Source organism: Chrysoperla carnea, chromosome 4 (assembly GCF_905475395.1).
Source record: "Chrysoperla carnea chromosome 4, inChrCarn1.1, whole genome shotgun sequence".
Taxonomy (NCBI): domain Eukaryota; kingdom Metazoa; phylum Arthropoda; class Insecta; order Neuroptera; family Chrysopidae; genus Chrysoperla; species Chrysoperla carnea.
In genome coordinates this window covers 18,354,290-18,377,302 of record NC_058340.1, presented here as the reverse complement: position 1 = coordinate 18,377,302, position 23,013 = coordinate 18,354,290, and the positions used below count along the sequence as shown (strand labels likewise).

The following is a 23,013-nucleotide window of genomic DNA, read 5'->3' as shown; positions in this document are numbered from 1 at the left end:
AATTTTTTTTTAAATTCACTAATTTTAGGTCGAACTTTTCAATTTTGATGTTATTATTTAGCTAATATTCATTTTTGTGGGAAATATCGGTACCTGGGAACTAGGTACTATCTTTAAAACTTTAAGAGGTAGGTTAAATTTGATCACAAATTTGAAAAGTATGTCCCAAAATTAGTATAAGTCCATACTTATTATTATTAAAATTGGATATAATTTGGTGGATAGAGCAAAATTCAATTTCTTTTTGATGACGTCATAAAGTTCAAAAATTCATTTTTTTCATAATACATACAAATTTTATTCAATTTAAATAAAAATTTTTTTGAAACCCAATAATTTTGGGTCTAATTTTTCATTTTTGATGCTATGTTTTAGCTAACATTCACCTTTAAACGAAATATCGGTAGCAGGACTCCACTATCTTCAAAACTTTTAGAGGTAGATTAAAATTGACCACAAACTAAAAAAATATGACCCAAAATTAGTATAATTACATTCTTGGTTTATTATAATTGAATACATATTGGACGCGATAGAGCTACAATCAATTATTTGACTTTAATGACGTCATAAAGTTCAAAAAAACAATTTCAACACACCCAAATTTTATCCGATCTGAATGTGACTGTTTTGAAACCCAAAAATTTTGGGTCGAACTTTTCATTTCTTATGTTATTATAAAGTTAACATTCCCCTTTGTACGAAATATCGGTACCAGGATCCTACTATCTTCAAAACTTTTCGCGGTAGGTTAAATTTAACACAAATTTAAAAAATATGACCCAAAATTAGCATAATTCCATACTTCGTTTATTAAAACTCAAACTTTATCCGATCCGAATGAAATTTTTTTTTAAATCTAATAATTTTAAACCCCTTGAAATACTAAAAAACTTAAAATTGATATTAAACTTTGATTCCACGACCCAAAAGTCCCTGTATTAATTTTCAACAATTTTATATTTCTTTAAGGGCTGATCATAATTCCATAATTCCGCCTGTAAAAATTTCCACAATTTTTCTGAAAATTTCCCATAATTGTTTTTGACAAAGAATTATGAGGACATGTGTTACAAGTAATTTAATGCAGATAGTTAAACATAACGAGCCATCATTTTAATAAATGTATTATTTAAAATATGAACGATATAAGATTTTTTCAAATACTATCAATTTTTTTGATTGCCTGTATACCTTTGTTGATATGTGAGTGAGTTTTTAACTCTATGTTAAAATTATTGGCAATTAATATATCAGTTAAATAGTTCAACTAATTATATACACAAGTACGATTACGTGTTACGCCGTACGACGATAATAGTGAACCGAATATAGCGAATCGAAGGTGCGTTGCAGTGTTTGTCTTATTTTCAAACGAAAAACTATTAATACCTATAAAAGATATAAATAAATAAATAAATTATTTTCTTTTTTCTAATAATAATAATTAATAATAAAATTATTTTGTAAAATCTTAGGGTTTCGTTTTAATTGCAGGAAGATTTATTGCTTGAATAACTGATTGTCACAGATGACATTAGGAGCGTCGATGTAACACTAAAAACGTTTTGATATCGATATTATTTCGAGCAGGATAGATCGAGATATAGTTTTTTGCATTCGATTCAGGAAGTCAATTACAAAATTTGTCACCTATTTTGATTCTGTACCACCCATGAAAAATTTTTATGACATAATAAAAAAAATTTATTACTTGGTTAATCATTAACAAAATGGGTCATCTTTATACCCGGGGCATTTTGGTCACGAATATGATATTTAAAAATTTCCTCGATGCACTTAGTGACCAGGACGACCTGGTTGTACACCTGACCCCCAGCATTATCTCTAAATTGTTATAAAATGGATTCAAAATTATTACTCGAAGATTTTCGAGGTGCTGATCACGAATACGTTGCCTAAAATATTCCTCGGTGTAACTAAGATCAATTAGGAAATCCTAGTTGCATAGCTAATCTTCACTTTACAAAATTCACTAATATCAACGGCCTCTCATTTTTATACAGGTAATCCTACTGACCTATTGACTCATCCATCTCATGTCGTTAACTTTGTGTGAAGTTTATTAGGATTATTTCTGTGAAATGTCACTTATTTATGTCCGGCGATAAAATATGGTTTTTGAAAACATACAAAGGAAATATTTGAATTATTACTTTTGTAATAAATTGTTAAAACAAAATTAGATACAAGGTCATTGCATAAAATATTTTATCTTACCACAACACTATTTGAATTATTCAACTATCCAAGTTGAATGGACATTGTGATTATTAAAATGACAAAGTTATAGATGAATAATAAAACTATCTCATAAATTTTCATAGTAATTTTAAGTGCATTGACTCATATTTTCCATTTTAGTTCAGTCAGTAAATGTTAAGAAAGAAAACAAGAAATGTCGAGCAAAAAGTAGTGACTAGACAAAAATTTGAGAGTAAAGGGGGTTAAATATTTTTTTCCCTAACTCGATTGTATTTATGGGTTTCAAAAAAAAACGTAAATGAAAGGTTAGAGTGAATAACTGTAGAGACTAAAGACGGGCAAAATACCCCAAAATTTTCTAAATTATAATAAATTGTTCGTATTTACAATTTGATATCAATTATGCGAGCGACATTATTGAAACAAAAAAATCACGTAAATAATAAATGAAATTTAAAATATTTCAACATAAATTTGAATAATTCGCTTGTACTGTTTATACAAAAAACTACAATTAAAACGTTATGAATAACTAATGTTTTACGTTTAAATTTTAATACGCACTGTTTGATAAAATAAATACACAGTTAAAAATAAAAATTTTTTAATAATTTTCATTATTTTCAAAAAAAGTTTTAAAATTATCTAAGAATTTAAACTCAGCACAATCAATTTTCCGTACATCTTAGCCAGTGTTTCTCAAAGTGGGCGATATTGCCTCCTTGTGAGCGCTAGAGATATACAGAGGGGAAGGGGGTGTAAGGCTGTGATTTAGTATTAATATATTTGTACACATTAATACCGAGTAAAAACTATATATAGGAGGCGCTGAAAAATAATTGCTTCTCTAAGTGAGCGGCAGACGAAATAAGTTTGAGATCCTGCAAAAATACATTAAGTTTTACTAGAAAAATAACTATTTACACTATTGAAAGATTTAGGCCAACCTTCCTGTAGTAGTATAGAGCTCTCTAACATATACCTAAACAAGAGAAAACAAACAATTGACTGAGTTAATTGTCGAAATACCATGTATGGACAATGTTGATTTCTCTGTCTGATACCACAACATACATACTATACAATTTTGTGCTCTCACGGGTAAACAGTGATGTATACGAAAAAATGTTGTTTAATAATTTGTAAGAAACATTTTTTACATTTAAATTTTTGTTCTGTCTCTAACGGTTTACAAGATAGGTCCTACGCAGCAAAGACCCAAATGACCTTATGACCCCATAGAAAAATTCGAAAAAATCGTAGAAAATTATTTGTTTTGGAATTTGATGAAATTCAGTTTATAGGGTAATTTTGACCCAAGAAATTCAAAAATCGAGTTTATTTGGCGATTGGCCGAGAAATTTTCGAAAAAAAACGATATTTCGGATCGATTTCTGGTATTATCTCGAGAGTTATTCGCCCAATCGTTAAATGAAACCGATTTTTGTATTTTTTGGGTCAAAATTACCTTATATACAGAGTTTTATCGAAATTGGAGACGATAAATTTGTATCGATTTTTTGCAATTTTTTCAAGGGGTCCCTTAGAAAAATTCGAAAAAATCGTAAAAAATTATTTGTTTCGGAATTTGATGAAATTCAGTTTATAGGGTAATTTTGACCCAAGAAATTCAAAAATCGAGTTTATTTGGCGATTGGCCGAGAAATTTTCGAAAAAAACGATATTTCGGATCGATTTCTGGTATTATCTCGAGAGTTATTCGCCCAATCGTTAAATGAAACCGATTTTTGTATTTTTTGGGTCCAAATTACCTTATATACAGAGTTTTATCGAAATTGGAGACGATAAATTTGTATCGATTTTTTGCAATTTTTTCAAGGGGTACCCCTTAGAAAAATTCGAAAAAATCGTAAAAAATTATTTGTTTCGGAATTTGATGAAATTCAGTTTATAGGGTAATTTTGACCCAAGAAATTCAAAAATCGAGTTTATTTGGCGATTGGCCGAGTAATTTTCGAAAAAAAAACGATATTTCGGATCGATTTCTGGTATTATCTCGAGAGTTATTCGCCCAATCGTTAAATGAAACCGATTTTTGTATTTTTTGGGTCAAAATTACCTTATATACAGAGTTTTATCGAAATTGGAGACGATAAATTTGTATCGATTTTTTGCAATTTTTTCAAGGGGTACCCCTTAGAAAAATTCGAAAAAATCGTAAAAAATTATTTGTTTCGGAATTTGATGAAATTCAGTTTATAGGGTAATTTTGACCCAAGAAATTCAAAAATCGAGTTTATTTGGCGATTGGCCGAGAAATTTTCGAAAAAAAACGATATTTCGGATCGATTTCCGATCGATTTACCTATACCAAAATTTTTTTCTTAGCATCAGTATTTTTAAGCGTTACAAACTTGGGACTAAACTTAATATACTATGTATATTTCATATATACATGGTATAAAAAGTTTCTCTATTCAGTATACTGAATAGAATTATGTTAGTCTAGCTAATCTATACTTTCTTACTTCTGTGTATCTACATTGTAACTACTTTTTTACTCTACACTCTCTAGATAAACTGGAGAGTAAAACCTACTAAGAGAGCTCAAATACTAACGTTAGTCTTTATGGACCAAATCTCGTTAATTAGATCAAATCTTGAAAACTTTAAAATGATGAGAGATACAGAAAATCTTTAAGAACAAAAAATATTTATTTTATAAAGGCAAACAAGTTTTGTTTGAAAGTTTTTTTCATACAATCTAAGACTCTATATAGAAATATTAGACTGAATTCTATTTTTGTTCCTTTCGCATGCAATTTGTTGAAACTTATCTAACTCATAACTCTCTGAGATGATTAAGAATTACTATCTTGGATACGGTGTTTCTCATGTCTTTGATTAAAAGAGTACCGGGTGGATCTTAAGGTACGTTGGAATTAAAATGCTCCAAACTAAATCAAAACCTATAAATTTCCGTTATATATAATAGTTTTTGACATTTAGTTTTGGAACTATGTTCCTTATCGCACGATACCGTTCTGTTTTGTTTGCTACTTGAGAGGTAAAGCCAGAAAAAATGAAAAAAAAAAAAAAAACACACCAAAAACCAACTATTTTTATCTAGATAACTTAGAAAACTCAAACTTTTTCAATCGATTCAGGTTGCCATGAATTTTGAGAAAATGGAAAAATAATATTTTATTATAATTGTCAATTTGTATTTGTTATCAGAAGTTAAAGATAACAGAGATAATTTAAAGTAAGTAAAATGAAATTTTTATGTTATGTCATAAATATCCTGATCAAACCAAACGTATTGTCCGCACATATTGGGTTAACTACTAAATCAGAAGTATATCTTTTTAAACTAATATTACAATTAATTCATACAGTAAAAACTAAACGTAGCTATAAAATTAAATTCTTTAAAGAATGAAACAAGTATTTTACTTCTAAAATTAATTCCTTAAATTTTCAGAAAAATATCTTAAATTTTCAGAAAAATAGCTACATTTATATTGTACCAAGGTATGAAAGGACTATAATTCCTACCGGGTGCTCACGACTACTCTCGTTCTTTTTTTAATGGTTATGTGTGTATAGTAAAGACGAACGCAGTTCAACTCCAGATTTTAAAAGCAAAACCATTGTGTTAGATCACCCTGTCCAATAAATATATATAAAACCGTTTCTCGCTACCATTTTAATTATTACATTGTACAAAATTATAATTTACATATAATAAAATATATGTTCAGTTACGTATTTCATTACATTGATTATTATTATTTTACATGTAAGTGATATTGATTAGAGACAGTTGTTAGTTTGTTTTTTTAATATATTTATTTTCGAATATAATTAACACATTTATGTTAAAGGTAATTATAATCACCGTTAGTCTATTATTATGTCTATTGTTCAAATAGTTTCATGAATATACATTTTACATACATTTAAATTTTTTTTTTTTTTTTGTATTTAAGTTTTTAATTATTATTGTTAATTTATTCGCTGTGCGATCTCTTCTATTATTTTATTATATTCATGCATTTTTTATTCAATCAGTTAATACTTGATTCGCACTTGAAATACAAGTTAGAAGCATCTTTTGGTCTTATTACCAGGATTTTCCGAGTTTTTGCGATTTTTCGCTGTTTACGCACCACTCAGTAAGATAACTAGATAATTTTTGGTTTCCATTTGCTGCACATTATTTTCGTCATCTTGCACGGGCTTAAAAGAAGAAATTAACTTTTTTAAAGTACAAAACAAATACCGGACTTTAAAAAGCAAAGGCAGTCATTTATTTTATTGCAGTAATGAGTAATTGAGTAAACAAGGGCTGATTCGATGAATATTTTTCTAGATGCTTCTGATTCACTACGAAATTAAACCATTTCCAACTCATTTCATAGTTAAAATTAATCCGATTTTTGTTCTTTTTGAGTCAAAATTATTCTATATTCCAATATTCATTAAATTCTGGAATAATAAATTTATTGTCTCGATTTTTTTAAAGGGATATTTCATTGCTAAATTAACCCAAAACAGTAACCATTTTTTTTTTTTTTTTAAATTTCAAAAATTGCAGAAAAACGCAATTAAATTTTCGTTTCATAGGGAATTGAACTAGATTTGCGTGTGTGTTTTTTTTAAGGCTCAGTAATAGGGTATTCCACTATTTTTGAAAAAGTACTTCAAAATGTTGATATTGCTAATAGAAAGCCACCATAAATTTTTTTCGGAAAAATACACACGATTTCTTGCCAAAAACTTAAATTAAATTTTAAACCTTTTTTAAACTGTCAAAAACGCGGGCATCCAATTTTATGACGTAATATGGGTATCACTATACGAAATAACACAAATAAGTTTGACAGATATATTCATAGACATCTGATTATAATATATATAAATACTTATTATCTATGTGTACATTATGCCCAGCTGTCTACACTGAACTAATTGATGGTCTATGACTCATACCGCTATGACATCACAGCAGGACTTACTCGCGTTTTAGGTCAAGTGATATAAAGTTTAAAAATTTCGATATTTAATTTTAATATTTTAAAAGAAAAATGTACTTTTATGACTCAAAATCAGAATATTTAAGTATATTTTTACATAAATTTTAACTTTTTTCAAATTTCATGATTTATTTTTGACTTACGATAATACCCTATTCTGTAGTCAAAGAAACTTACTGAAAACTAAGAGTATAAAATAATTAAATACTCTAATAAAAATTCTCAAGAAAAGTGCAAATAAAATGAAAAACTCAATTCAACTTACCTTTTCATAATTTTAAAAATTAGACATTGAAATATACAAAATACAAGAGCAATATTTTATTAAAGTCGATACATAAATTATTTGCTCATAAAATACTATATTATATACTTCTATTGTTAAGATGTCTAGACAACTTCATCAAGTCTTCATATGTGGTGATGGTGAATATGTAATGTAGTTTTGTGTATATTTAAATTAAGTATAATCAACATCAATTAAATTATTTTTAAAAGAAAATTAACAAAAAAAAATATTTTTTGGTTTGTAAAATAAACAAATAAAGTCCAGAGCCAGACTGAGTATTTGACAGCCATTTTAGAATCTCAGTTATTTACCAATAATCATGTATGAGTGATTCATAGAGACATCATTATTTTCTACCTTTTAGTACAATAAAAGCTTTTCTATAAAAACATATTTTTTTATTTAAATTTATTATATAAAATTTAAAAAAAGTAATTTATATCAAATATGGTGGAAGCGATAGGAAAATCAAGTCATGCTTATCATATACATATTTGATAAGCATGACTTGATTGACAAGTCCATTTACATATATTATTCGTATTGTTCTAAGCAAACCCTTTCATTTGATTCCCATATAATTGGAGCATAGAAAAAAAAATTCGTAGTGCTGGAGCTGTGATACCTAAAAGCGAATTCCCTCTTCTGCTTAAAACTGACCAAAAAATACAAAAAGATTCCTTATTCATGAATGACGTCATCTTATTTTGAGTTAAACATTTTTCAAATCTCCAGCAAAAGTTTTTTATGGAAAATATTGTTAAGCACGACCTTGACAACGGCCTCCTTTATTTCTAACGATTCTGGAGGGAATGTCAAATATTACGGATGGCGCTAGACCTATACAAAAGTGTATAATTTTAACCCCTATATACAAGAAATATCGCGTCTATCAACTTTCCGGCCATTGTTGAAATGGATTTAATTTTTAATAGGTCGCGTAGGAAGAGTCATAAATCGAAAATTTCTTCCACCACTTCCACCATATTATAAATTTCTATATCGTAGCATATTCAAATTCTATTTTAAAACTTACAAAGTTTAATTTCAAGATGGTGAAAATTGAGTTTTAAGATCGGTTTGGAATGCTAAAACGCCTACAGTTATAAGTTGGAAAATTTATGGATAATCATTTCGTTAAACGGCATTTATGTTAACTTTATGACTTTTGTCTAATATACAAGATCTATTGAAATGGTTTTGAGATGGCAGTATTTTGCTTTGTTAGTATACAATACTTTCGTTCAAATTTTTTTAGAAAAAAAATAGTATAAAATAGTAATGAAAATAGATGAGGCAAAGAAATGTGCGATTTTGAAAACGCACTGTAAAATGAAAAGATATTATCTTTTGCAAATTATTTTTATAACATTTTCAAATACATTTTGATAAAAAACTTTAAGAAAACTACATAAATGTTTAGAAAAATTGATGTGTTTTTATTTTATAGCGTTTTCAGAATCGCACACTTTGTATCTAATTAAAATTTGTTATAAGTGTTTTTTTTTTAAATTTTTGGATTATAATTTTTATTCAAATAAAGGAAATAGTATTTTGTAGACTTTTACAATTTTTGGGAGATGGATAAAGATGTTTAAATGTAGCTTCCAATTACTTTAAACCCCATTATAAATTATTTCTGAAGTTTGTGCATTTTTTATAGGGTTCAGGAAAACTGAACTTCGAAGTATTTTCTGCACTTCCAAACTTACCGTTCTTTGCATTCAAATTTCACAAATCCATACGTAATGCTTTCTTCAATTTCTTCAACCCATAGATAAAAATCAGCAATCTGTAAACAAAAAATTTATAATTAACTCTATGTTATGAAATAACAAACAAAAAAAAAGCATTGATTTAAAATTCGATCTCACGAAGTTTATTAACGGATTCTGGTTTATATTGCTACAAAAAAAAAACACTTGAATTTTATTTAAACAGAACGTACCAAAAATAAATCGAAATAATCTACCATCAACAATGGCAAAATATTTAAAAAATTTCGATCAGTTTTTGTTTGCTGCAAAATTTCACTCCTATATATAATTTTAAGTGATTTTAAAATGACTGTAAACTTAAATCACAAAAAATTTACAATGGGTAGTTTGGTGAGTTAACTAACCAAACAACAACAACAGAGAATCAATTATAGTCGGATGTAAGAAGGCGCCGACGTTTTGAAAATTTTATAACAATTTTATATATTTTTTGAGAGCCTAAATGACCGAGCGGTCTAAGGCGTTTGTCTTTGTCTGTTTGTCCATTTAGACGTAGGTTGCGGGTTCAAATCCAGGCAGCGGCAGTGTGAACAATTTATAATTAATGGGAGTGCAGAATTGATCACATTGTCGACTCCACCCACATCAAAATGTAATTGTAAATATATTTGTAATTAAATAAATAAAGATTAACAAATAATGATGTGGGTGGGTGAAACCATTATCAAGTCAAAGCATTATGTGGCTTTAGTGTTCACCCGGAAATTGAGAAGTCCATGGTTCAATTTCTGGTTCGATAAGAATATAAAATTTTAAATTATTAATAAAACATAATTGAGAACTATTGGTTTTTGCCCCAATGCATAGATTAATTTTTGAATTATAAATAAGAATTTCGACTATAATACAGTCATCACTATTATGAATTAGGCAAACACAATTGTTCTCCGGAGAGATACTAATCGTGGCTAATTTGGTGACTATTTCACTTCTGGCCGCTAATTTGGTTGATTTCTCGCACATGGTTTAAGGCGATATCTTAAAAATTTGTTGAAAAGTGAACCCGATTTTTGTACTTTTGAGGTCACAGTTACCCTATGAACCAAGTTAAATGAAATTCTGAAACTAAAATATATTATTTGAGGTTTTTCAACCACGATAAAATTGAGAAAAATCAGTAAAAAAATGTTATTGTCTTCTTTTAAGATAAAAATGATTTTCTAGAGTAATTTTGATTGACAAACAGCGTCTGAGATATTCACTAAAACCATATAGGGGTGATATTCCGAAGTCAAAAATGTCATTTTCGATAGGCTAGCGTCATATTTAACTAGACTACATATAAAACAACAATAGGAACAAATAAAATAAAACGCACCAATGATTATTATTGGCGAGATGGATATAATAAATGAATTTAAACAATTCTTTGTTCAGTGCTACAAAAAGCAGATCGACAACAGACAATCAAAGTCGTTACCTCTGACTATGGTATGGTCTATAAAGGTAAAATATCAAAACGAAGAAAGAAGTAAAGTGGTTGTTGATGTTGATGTCGGCGTAGCGGTGCAGAATAACGTGAACGTAATATTATTACAATAACAGCAAATAACAACCAAACATAAAAAGTAAAATAATGCTTTTATATCAAACATCAATCTTTCATAAGAAATAAAAATACAAAAAACTAAAACGAACATTATTATACAGAAAGTTTATAAAATATTATAAGGGCGCATTGTAAATAGTTCGATAATTAATCTCTATATATTATAAATGCGAAAGTAAGCATGTTTCTTTGTTTGTTTGTTACGCCTTTACGCTAAAACTAGCGAATGGTTTTTAATGAAACTGTACAACAATATAGCTCATACTTCAGAATAACACATGAGATATAATTTATAAAGATGTATAAAAAAAAAAAATTTAAACGAATTTAATTTGACATTACCATAAATTACAGATTTCTGCAAAAGTAGTCATTTGACATTACCATAAATTACAGATTTCTGTAAAAATAGTCTTTATCAATCTTTACTTTTAAATCCTGCGAAGTGGGTGGGTATCACTCTAGTATTATCTATTTGGTAGTTTGGTACTACCCGTTAGGAGCTATTCATTAATTACGTAAGCATTTTGAGGGAAGGGAGTTTAAAAACTCTTATCATGTGCTTATGTGGGAGGAGAAGGTGTTAAACTCATTCTTACGTAAAATTTCATGAGTTGAAATTTAATATTAGAAATAATGTATGCACATTGCGAATGCGAACTTAAGACTCTGTGCTAAAGAACAAAAATCTTTAATTTACCTCAAACTATGAATTTTAGATACGACTCTTCTAACTATCTCAGTTTCTCTAATAGTAATGAGATAAGTAGAAAAAAAATGTTGTCTCTCTGTCTTACTCGTATTTTTGGTTGTCGCTGGTTAGGTTATCACTGTCTTACTAGTATATTAGTTACATAAGTCTGAGGGACTTCTCTAAGCCACGTTTGCCCTTGCCTGGTCAAAATTCTTAAAATTTGTTCATAAAAGTTGAATAATCCAATATTTTATAGACTTCTTTTACATTAAAAATTGATACAAAATTTAAAAAAAAAAAATGATTTCTACAACTTCTCGATTGAATTTATCAACTACAACGAATTGAATACGTAATAGATTCAATATATTGAATACAAGAAAAAACTACCTCGGTAAAATAAACGAAATCGATCAATTTTTAATCAACAAAAGTGGATTTAATGATTAGTTTAGTTTTTATCGAATATTTGCCAAATAAAGAGAATAAATAATTTTATCTTTGCCCGTGAGATAAAAACTATTTATCTCACTCATTATTCGTGGGCTTAATGGTCAGGCATTTTTGAGTAGCCAAATTAGTGTCAAAATTTATACAAATAAGAAACCATTATAGTAACTTTAATGACTTTTAAATAATTACCGTCTATTTTCACATTTTAGAGGCGTAGATAACAAAATATTAACGTATTTCTGCGATTTCTCAACTCGTGCTATGCACTCGTTGTGCAAGTTTCGCATCCGTACGTTAATAATACCGCCATCATTATCTTATAGTTTACAAAGTTTAATTATATTTAAACATTCCATCTTAATAATAGATGATTCAATCTATCAAGGTAGTACGAGCGCCAAGGCAAGTTTAGACTTGTGATTAAAATTATTTGTATCTTATTTTCATTTTACTTTGATGATGAATTTTGTTATAACTACATAAATGTAGACGAAAAACATGAATAAAATTTTTCGATATCTGCTTTGGTTTTCGAAATATCGAAAGCTAAATAATTTAAATAAATTTTCAATTTTCAATATTTTGAAAATAACTTCAAATATTTTATTCTTACTTTTCGTCTTATATTGTCAAGTTATAACATAATTCAAAATTGAAAATATATATTTTTTTAAATTTGTGTCGCCACTACCGTGGTTTACCGTGCTTATACATCCTTAATTAATCGGGCACAATGTTTTTTTTTTGTTTTCAATAATTTATTTAGGTTTTAATTTTAATTTAAATAGTTTTTTCAATTTTGGAGACCACCGACTTTTTTTGGCGAAATCTAGGAAAGCATATCATCCATCTACAGTTTTTCCATAAAACTAATGTTAAATATGTCTACTTTTGAAGTCATATATTAATTTAAATAATCCCAAATTTGTTTAGGGCAGTTTATTTCTGGCTATTATCAGTTTTTACAAACAAAGATTTTAACTAGGCATTATTATAGGCACAAATAAGTTAACTATGAAACATCTCATGATTGGCAGAGAACGGATTAACGAATCCTACCATTAAATTTCTGTCTATTTAAAAAATAAAAACTTTTTGTACGTTTTGAACAAAATTTAATGCAATATTTTTCTCTTCTTGCTTAATACTAAACTTTTATTAATATTTTGATCTACAAGACAAGTTTATAATAAAATAATATTTCTATAAAATAATTTCAGTGAAATATGATTACAATTAAAAATTTACGCTAGCATGATTAACGATGCATCACATTACAAGTGATTTATGTAATACCAAAAAAATACTCTACCGATAAAAATTTATACACAATTATTAATTTAAATAAACCGTAACTAGAATAATTTTATTACCTATTTTCATGGTTAAAATTTATTTTTTTTCAATTGAATATCAGTTCTGAAGTGTCTTTGTATAATGCCTATAAAAATCGCTTTCTTTATGCCCAAGAAAATCAATTTGCTGTCGATAATTTTTAATATTTTTAAGATTTCTTTTCTTGGCCAATTATTTCTATGGAATTTAACAAAATCTAGTTATAAAAAAATATCGAGCCATACAAATAAGAAATTATCAAATTTTTCCAACAGAATATTTAAACAGCTGTATGTTCGAGAAAATAAGATTCGATCGGAATTATCTACAGCTCATTTCAAAGATTCTATTTTGTTTCGGGGCAGTTTAAAAAATGAAACAAATTATTCCTCAATTATTATGGACTATGGAAAGTATACAAGAGATGAAGATTTTTCAACCATGAAGATTTTCAGCTTCAAAGGCGATAATTAACTATCCAATATATAATGTATAAATATATTATAATGTTACGAAAAATTGATTTTCGTTCGATCGAATCCCAAAAACATAATCTCTACACGGGAAAAAAATTACGATTGTAACATCATAGTTCAAGACTAGACTTTTATTATTGTTACTTTTACAATATTTAGAATATGTAAAATATGTGCAATATTCACATTGTAATTCATTCAACAAAAGTTATCTGTATTGAATATCTATATCAGGCATGAGCGAGTTATTTTCAGTCGAAGTCACCATTTTTATAACTTTATTGTGTGCCATAAACTTTATTGTGTGTCTTTTTATCCAAGTACGCATTTCTCATAGATGAGGAAACGAGACGGGAATACGACTCTTCTACCTATCTCAGTTTCTCTAATAGTAATGAGATAGGTAGAAAAAAAAAGTTATCTCTCTGTCTTAAACGAACTTTTGTTTGTCACTGGTTAGGTTGTCACTGTCTTACTCGTACTTTAGTTACAGAAATCTCAGAGATTTCTGTGAGTCCCGTTTGCTCATGCCTGATCTATATGCATATTCAACTCAATGAAAGGGTGCTTTGTTAAATGATTAATACATACTTGAAACTTCGTAAGTGGCTTCATTTTGACGAGTCTACCAAGCTTTGTTCTATATTTTTTTTCGAAAGTGGTACGTTTTCAAATAACGATTTTCTTTTCAACTTATTTAGTACGATTAGAATTGAGTAATATATTACAAAAAATCTTCATTGAACACCTTAATAGGTAAAATTTTCGTATAATCGTTTACTAATATTTAAAAAATTTTAATCGTAAATCATTTCATTGTATTTACAAATACAAAATATTAAAGATTAAAATCAAAATATAATTACAATAAAATTTTGTACCAGGAAATGCGTGTTAACATTTTATAATGATTGTGTAAAGCTTTAAAATAAATGAATTTGTTACTACTTAAAGTATTTATAGTCTATGCGCTCTCACACCAAAAAATCACTCAATGTCCGTTTGTGCATTCATATGCTGATTGTCGTTTGTAAAGCGAGTTTGGGAATTCCCAGCTTTTGACCCAAAGCAAGGCAAATCAGAAAGTTTGTCTTAAAATTTCATAAATTCATCTCATCTCATTCATTTGGATGAATATGTAACAAGTCAACAAAATTTGAAGTAGGTTCAGCGCAGGGACAAATAGGCGGGTTTATCAACGAAGTTGTATGAATCTATTATACATAATACATCCATATATTCTTTATTGCTATTGGCAAATTTTGCAAGCAAGGCAAACTTTAAAGGCCATAAGCCTGAGGCCTACTTAGTGTCCGAGAAGAAGATGTTAAGAGGGTTAAATGGACCTATATAGAGAGAAAAACATCTTTTAGAAAGTTTGGCCATTGCTATTGGCTAAATAAGCTAATTATTAGAATCCATTTCTGAGATTATATTTACAAATTTTAAAATTTTGAAAATATTCAACGAAATGGACCAGAAAAGTATACTCGGGGGTTTCCGGAGACGATGATCGCTTCATTATGTAAATATTCGAAAAATGGACCAAATAGGTAAACTTCGGGGTTTTTCCAATATAATCCCCCCTTCTGGGGTAATTCGCCTCCAGTAGGCCCAAAACAGCAATATTCTCGCCTTACTACACAAAATGGGTCAAAAAAGTAAACCCAGGGGTTTTCGAATCGCTGATCATGATTCCGAGGTCAGCATTCCGATTTACTACACTTTTTTCGTCTAAAATGATTCGTCTATACCTAAACACGTCATGTCTGCAGACACGTCATGTCAACTTTGTATACTAAGGTGAATATAGTCTTCCGTAGTAAATAGAAGTATTTTTGTGTGGTTACCTATATACAAATAAACATTTTGAAGATAATGTATTAAAAATGGTTACATAAATGTTTATTTTCATTTTTAACTATTAATGTATACAGGAAATGCAAAAAATAATAATAAATACGTCATCAGTACATCACTACAAGAATAGAATAATTAATAATATATACAAAGTTATTATTATTTATAAATTATTTTTATTGTAAACTATTTATTTATACTATGTATGCGGTGTTTATTTAAAAAGATTGAAAAAACAATACAATACGATCTACTACTTATACATTAGTACAATACCGCATATATTATAAACTAACTGTGTCTCGCGGCTTTGTTGAAATTTAAATATTTTGCAAACGTCGTTAAATTCAGTTGGATAGATACGATTTGTATGCCGGACCCTAGTGAAATTTTCGTGGCCAATTTAAAACCTCGACTCGTTTCAGTTTTTTAACTGTATATATACAGTGTGCGAAAATGCTTCCAAATTATTTTTTTACTAACTTGAAAACATTTAATGAATTTAAGAAAACATTAAAAAAATTACTGAATTAAGTAATTGATTTTTAAATAAATTGCAAATTAAGTTTAATTAAGACATTAAATTAACTTTTAATGTCTTAAAAGTTTAATTTAATGTTTTATTGTTTCATTTTAATAAATTCTAAATTTATTATTCAGAAAAATTAGTTAGCTAAGAGAATTCCCTAAGAGATTGAAAAAAATAACACATTTTTCATTTTTCATTTGATGACAAGAGTACTTTTTTATTTAAAACTGATCAAAAAATACAAAAATATTTTTTATTTTGAAAAAATTCAAAATTTTGTATGTCAAAATTCTGGTTTTTGCGCAAACCAGAATTTGTCATAATTCCATCATCTACAAAAGCAATAGCTAGCTTATAATGGTATTTATTTGAATCTAAGCATCTACACAATAAATATATTGAAACAAAACCTAGGTTACTTTATTAAAAAATAATATCTAACAATTAATTCAATTTTATATGTACTCATGTTATAACATGGCTTTTTAAAATTATACAATTCAGATTTATATTTTAATAAAAATCATAATTTTTGTTAATTTGCTTGTTTAAATATGAAGACATCATAAGCTCCATTTCCTTCGGCAATATAGTTTATAATTAAGATTAAGACAATTCAAATTTAAGAAAATCTTGAAATGGATAAAAAACATTTAGAAAAATTAAATAAATTGAATTTTTTAATAAATTGCAAGATTGTTACTAAATAAAGTTACCTAATTAAGTAATTTCTAAATTAGTCGGATCTTACAACTGCATGAAAATGCATTTAAGAAAATTACATAAATTTAATTCTTAAATAACTTTTAAATTGTATTTGTAACTCAAAAAAGTTAATTAAGTAATTTCTTTGGGACTGTATAACACCATACAATTTTGTATTAAATTTAGCTAAATCGACTTATTGTAAACCAAACCGTATCTGGTAAAGATCTTGGTAACATGAATTAAATAGCTTGAATTATATTAAATAACAATTTTAAATGAGTAGTAAATTTAAATTCAATAGCAAGCAAATTGGAGGTCATCAAAATATATAACATCATACCTCCTGCATTATGTAATATACTTAACAATATAAGTAATTACCATATAAAATACATCGCATTAATGCTTTAAATTTTAAAATTTTATAATAAAGGTGCAAATGAATGAGTTAAAATTGGTTTTCCCCAATTTCAAAGTTTCAAACTACACGGTCTTGGTTACTAAACAATAAAAAACAATGTAGGTAAAAAGAAAAAATTATTTGTAATCAAATATAATTTTCTAATCAATAGTATATTACACTTCAAAGGCAGAAATTTTGAGATTCCTGCACTGCGCCATATCATGTATCAAGGCGCGTATTTCAGGGATAATGGCACGAAGTTCGAAAATACTTCATAGTTCATGGTGTGCAGTTCAACAATAAATAAATAGATTTTGTTATATACTATTTAATAAAATAAATTTGCTCGAAAAAACAATCTAAAAAACGTCGATTTTTGTGCAAAAACTGAAAAAAAACCCCTAAAGAATGGGTAAGAACTTATGGAACTGTAAGTACATACTTACTAAACTAAATTGAATTGATCACATTAAATGGAAATTAATAGAATGTTTTATATTTCATTTAATATTTATTTAAATTTTGCTTGAAAATTAAATTAAGCATAGGTTTATTAACAAACATTTCTTATCAGCAGTTACTTTCAGAAATTGGTAATTCTAATCGAATTATTTTTTTCTGCAATAAATATTTTTTCTACTCACACAAAAAAAAAACTTTTAGATATCACACCTTTAAGGAGGAACCCTCACCAGTAATAGAAAAAATTAAGTAGTAGAAAATGATCCAAATTTTTAGTATGTTGTAGTTAACGATACATATTATTAAATAAATAAAAAATTTGGGTATCTTATCGATCAATTAAGAGAGTAATTAATTAATTAAAAATACACTAAATAACATATCATGATATGAGGATGATTATGTTATTTTAACTTTAACTTAATTGATCGATAAGATACCCAAATTTTTTTTTTATTTAATAATATGTATCGTTAACTACAACATACTAAAAATTTGGATCATTTTCTACTAATTTATTTTTTTCTATTACTGGTGAGGGATCCTCCTTAACTTTCGGTGATAAATGTATAATTTAGTATTATTTATTATTAGTATAAAATGGCAATGTTTTTCATTTCGGTAAACTATTTCAAAATTACGAAGATGAAGGGCGTTATGAACACTTGACAAAAAGTGAATATTTACTTATAACTAACTGCTACGAGAGTCATCGATGGACACTCTTCATACAATCAAGTAAGAAATGAAGCATAAAGCAATGCTTTGTCGGCGATATTCTATTCTTAATGGAGAGCCGTAAGATTTATACCTCGGAATCCAGATACAGTTTATGAATCTTTATAAAAACTATTCGACTGCATTGTTTAAAGCGTACTTAACGAAGTTAAAAAAAATTGTGCGATCTTGCCCGGAGGGTGGTAGTTATTTAATCATATTTCAAAAGACTTTTTTTTTTCGAAAAAATTTGTTGCATTTAAATTGCAATATTTCAAAAAATATATATCGGAAACTGCTAAAATTCAGAACCTAAATAAAGTAAATTGGAAAGCGGCAAGCATTAATTTTAGTTCCTGTGGTAAATTTTTCAGTTTTTGTGCTGAATAAAACATAAAAAGAAAGGTACAAAAAACTTTGTTTTCATTATAACTGTCAATTTTCATGCAAATGACTTGAAATTTTTCATGGTTTTATAGTTACTTTAAAAAGTATATAATATACTTTCTTCAAAAAATATTTGCACCTATATTTTTAATGCCTTTCTTTGTTTTTTTCCTTTTTTTTTTTTAAAGTTTTCAACACCTACATATTGCCCTGCATTACATAGGTTGTGAAAGATGAGCACTCGTTAAACAACGCAAATAAGAGCAATGACTATAGTCACAAATATGTATCTTGATCGACCAACAAAACTGGAGATGACTAAAAATTATAGTTGGCTCTCACTGGAAGAGAGTGGCTCCTGACAGAGCTCAATGGAAACACTGATTTGACACTGAATTGAGGGACTTTTATAGCAATATATCCAAGAACCAAAAGCCATTCACGATACAAGGGCATTATTATTATTATTATATTTTCAAAGCCAAGATATTCAAAAATATATCTTCAATTTTATAAATCAGGAATCACCGATTAATGAAATATAAGTGTAATATAAAACTGTAATACAAAACTTTACTCAAAACTTTAAACGCGTTTTTCTCGAAACTACTTTTTCCAACAAGGTTGTAAAATCTCGAGTTATAATGAAGTTTCGTTCAAGTATTCTTCATATAACATAACCGCCTATCGTACAAGAATAATTTTGTTTTTACTATTTAAAATAATTAAAAACTTTGAAAAAGGAGAAAAATGAAAGCGTGTCAATCAAGAAGCAAACTTTTATTACTTTCTTTATCAAGGTGTAACTTTTTTAATTAAAGTTTCAACTTTTTGAAGTTTTTTTTAAACACTTTTTTGGGTGTATTTTTAAAATATCAATAAATAATTATCTGATAAAAAAATGAATGTGCTTCTAGACTATGCAGCATACGCTGCGTTAATGACGGTAAATTGAATAAAATTACTATCGTTAAGATTGCACTTTTTTCGTGGGTGTTATATACTTAACAATGTTTATATTTCAATGATTATAAACAAAAAAACGTTTTGAAAACTGCTTGGTAATTATTATAATAATTTTTTTTACTGATTATTGTTTTCTAGTGTATAGTTCCCACGCCAATATATTAAAATCTGCCTACATTTGCATTATATATTGTAATGCTGTTGTATGAATATAAATTGTATTCAAAAAATATTATTTTTGTTTAATGAAGGCTGACAAAATTGACTTCTATTAACCTCTTCAATTACCGAATATAAATTTACATTGTTTTTTATTTTTCGAATAATAAAGGTGCATCTATCTATTTAGTACTGTAATTCGCATTTCATTTGCTTAGTGCAGACTCAGACTTTGTATAATTTCATCCTACAGCCAATTAAATTGGGCTTAGATAAGCAGATTATATTAATTACAAGTTTATATTTACATATACAGGATAGTCCAAGTTATAACTGCAAGATTTTATCAAATGATAAGTACCGTTAGCATAATGACAATTTCTCAATTTAATATTTATTGACATGAATCAATTATATCACATTTTACAAAAAGGCAGTACTAAGATACAATTTAAACAAAAATCAGAAAGCTTTTCCATTAAACATTTCAAAAATTTATGTTGTTGCAATCATAAGTATTTATATTTTTTCCAAAAAAATATTATTTCTTAACTTAATAACTTTATTGTTAATCTGACTACTCGCAATTAATATAATAAAAGAAATATATTAATTAGCTGTTTTATCATGTAACCATTGTAAATGGCTGTAATTTTTGTTACTAACATGGAACTAGTGTCCTTGTAATAAATACTAATTATATTTTATAACAATAATTGACCAAATAATTATACAATATTTTTTTTTTAGTTTTGGATATTTCAACTTATAAACTCATAAACTAATAATTTTATTTATAATATTGTTGAGTAAATAAATATATTATAAATTCAGGGCAAAGATTTTTATGTTTTCCAGAAAGGGACCATAACAAGATTCTTTGGGCTGTTGACGAAAAAATTAAGTTGACTGCACGTATGAAATTTTTTTATTTTATTTACGTCAAATCGTTCTTCATATTATATTTCAAATGGTAATCAGATAAAGTTGACCCGAAAAAAATAGACCCCGAAAAAATAGATCCGGACAAAATAACCGAAAATTTTATAGGCCAGGAATATTGTTGTAATAGCGAGTTGGTTGCATTGAGTATATCGACTATAGAGGAGTTGGTTGGGTTCTGCAATTTTAGCCCTTGCGTTCAAAAATGGGGCACTATTACAGAAATTATTTTCGGTCAATTTTGTCCTAAATCAATTTTAAATATCAAGATGAACCTGAACCTAAACTAACTATTGATTCAGATGGCTAAGTATGTATTTATGCCAATATTTTGTTGAAGTTATGAAAGTTTTAGGCTAAAAATCTTTTGTTTCTCCCACTTTAGACCAGAAATTCCGACATCCTTGCCATATTTAAAAAAAAAAAAAGAAAGTACAATATAACACGGTACTAAAGATTTCCAATAAAAGGTTAACAAGAAGATGTTTCTCTTTTGAATCAACCCATATTACAAATAGCAATGCCCGTATAAGTTACTTTTTTATGTCGATTAATAGAAACTAGTAGAATGCATAGAAATCCTGCTCCTAATAATATTTGTATTAAAAAATACAACTAAATAGGATGTTATAAATGATTGATATTTCGTTGATTGTCTTTTTTTTTTAAACACATAGAATGTTTCCATACTAACAAAAAAATTCTCAAGGTTACTACAATTGTAAGCCACGCTGATATAAATGTTAAGTTGAACAAATTAATCATTGTTCCATGCATATTTTTTTATTTTTTCAGTCGTATATTAATTAGTTTTGGAAAGCATTTTTAAATTTGGTGCCAAGATAGTATAGAACCTGAAAAAGGACATATGCTACTTTTTAATGAGAAAAAAGTGCTGTAAAGAGTTAAAATAGAAAAAAACGAAAAAAATTTTGGTATAGGTAAATCGATCGGAAATCGATCCCAAATATCGTTTTTTTCGAAAATTACTCGGCCAATCGCCAAATAAACTCGATTTTTGAATTTCTTGGGTCAAAATTACCTTATAAAACTGAGTTTCATCAAATTCCGAAACAAATAATTTTTTTCCATTTTTTCGAATTTTTCTAAGGGGTACCCCTTGAAAAAATTGCAAAAAATCGATACAAATTTATCGTCTCCAATTTCGATAAAACTCTTTATATAAGGTAATTTTGACCCAAAAAATACAAAAATCGGTTTCATTTAACGATTGGGCGAATAATTATCGAGCTAATACCGGAAATCGATCCGAAATATCGTTTTTTTTCGAAAATTACTCGGCCAATCGCCAAATAAACTCGATTTTTGAATTTCTTGGGTCAAAATTACCTTATAAACTGAGTTTCATCAAATTCCGAAACAAATAATTTTTTTCCATTTTTTCGAATTTTTCTAAGGGGTACCCCTTGAAAAAATTGCAAAAAATCGATACAAATTTATCGTCTCCAATTTCGATAAAACTCTGTATATAAGGTAATTTTGACCCAAAAAATACAAAAATCGGTTTCATTTAACGATTGGGCGAATAATTCTCGAGCTAATACCGGAAATCGATCCGAAATATCGTTTTTTTCGAAAATTACTCGGCCAATCGCCAAATAAACGGGATTTTTGATTTTCTTGGGTCAAAATTACCTTATAAACTGAGTTTCATCAAATTCCAAAACAAATAATTTTTTTCCATTTTTTCGAATTTTTCTAAGGGGTACCCCTTGAAAAAATTGCAAAAAATCGATACAAATTTATCGTCTCCAATTTCGATAAAACTCTGTATATAAGGTAATTTTGACCCAAAAAATACAAAAATCGGTTTCATTTAACGATTGGGCGAATAATTCTCGAGCTAATACCGGAAATCGATCCGAAATATCGTTTTTTTTCGAAAATTACTCGGCCAATCGCCAAATAAACGGGATTTTTGATTTTCTTGGGTCAAAATTACCTTATAAACTGAGTTTCATCAAATTCCAAAACAAATAATTTTTTTCCATTTTTTCGAATTTTTCTAAGGGGTACCCCTTGAAAAAATTGCAAAAAATCGATACAAATTTATCGTCTC

At 27.5% G+C, this 23,013-nt stretch overlaps 1 protein-coding gene across 1 annotated transcript in view; it reads right to left on the bottom strand.

The window, feature by feature from the left end:
- The window catches only part of LOC123297539 (probable beta-hexosaminidase fdl), a 110,468-nt gene that overhangs the window by 66,070 nt on the left and 21,385 nt on the right, over positions 1 to 23,013 (bottom strand). Inside the window, exon 2 of the mRNA XM_044879240.1 lies at positions 9,228 to 9,307. Within this exon, the coding sequence (XP_044735175.1) occupies positions 9,228 to 9,239 (12 nt within the window). The 5' untranslated portion in view covers positions 9,240 to 9,307. The remainder of the gene's footprint in view (positions 1 to 9,227; positions 9,308 to 23,013) is intronic.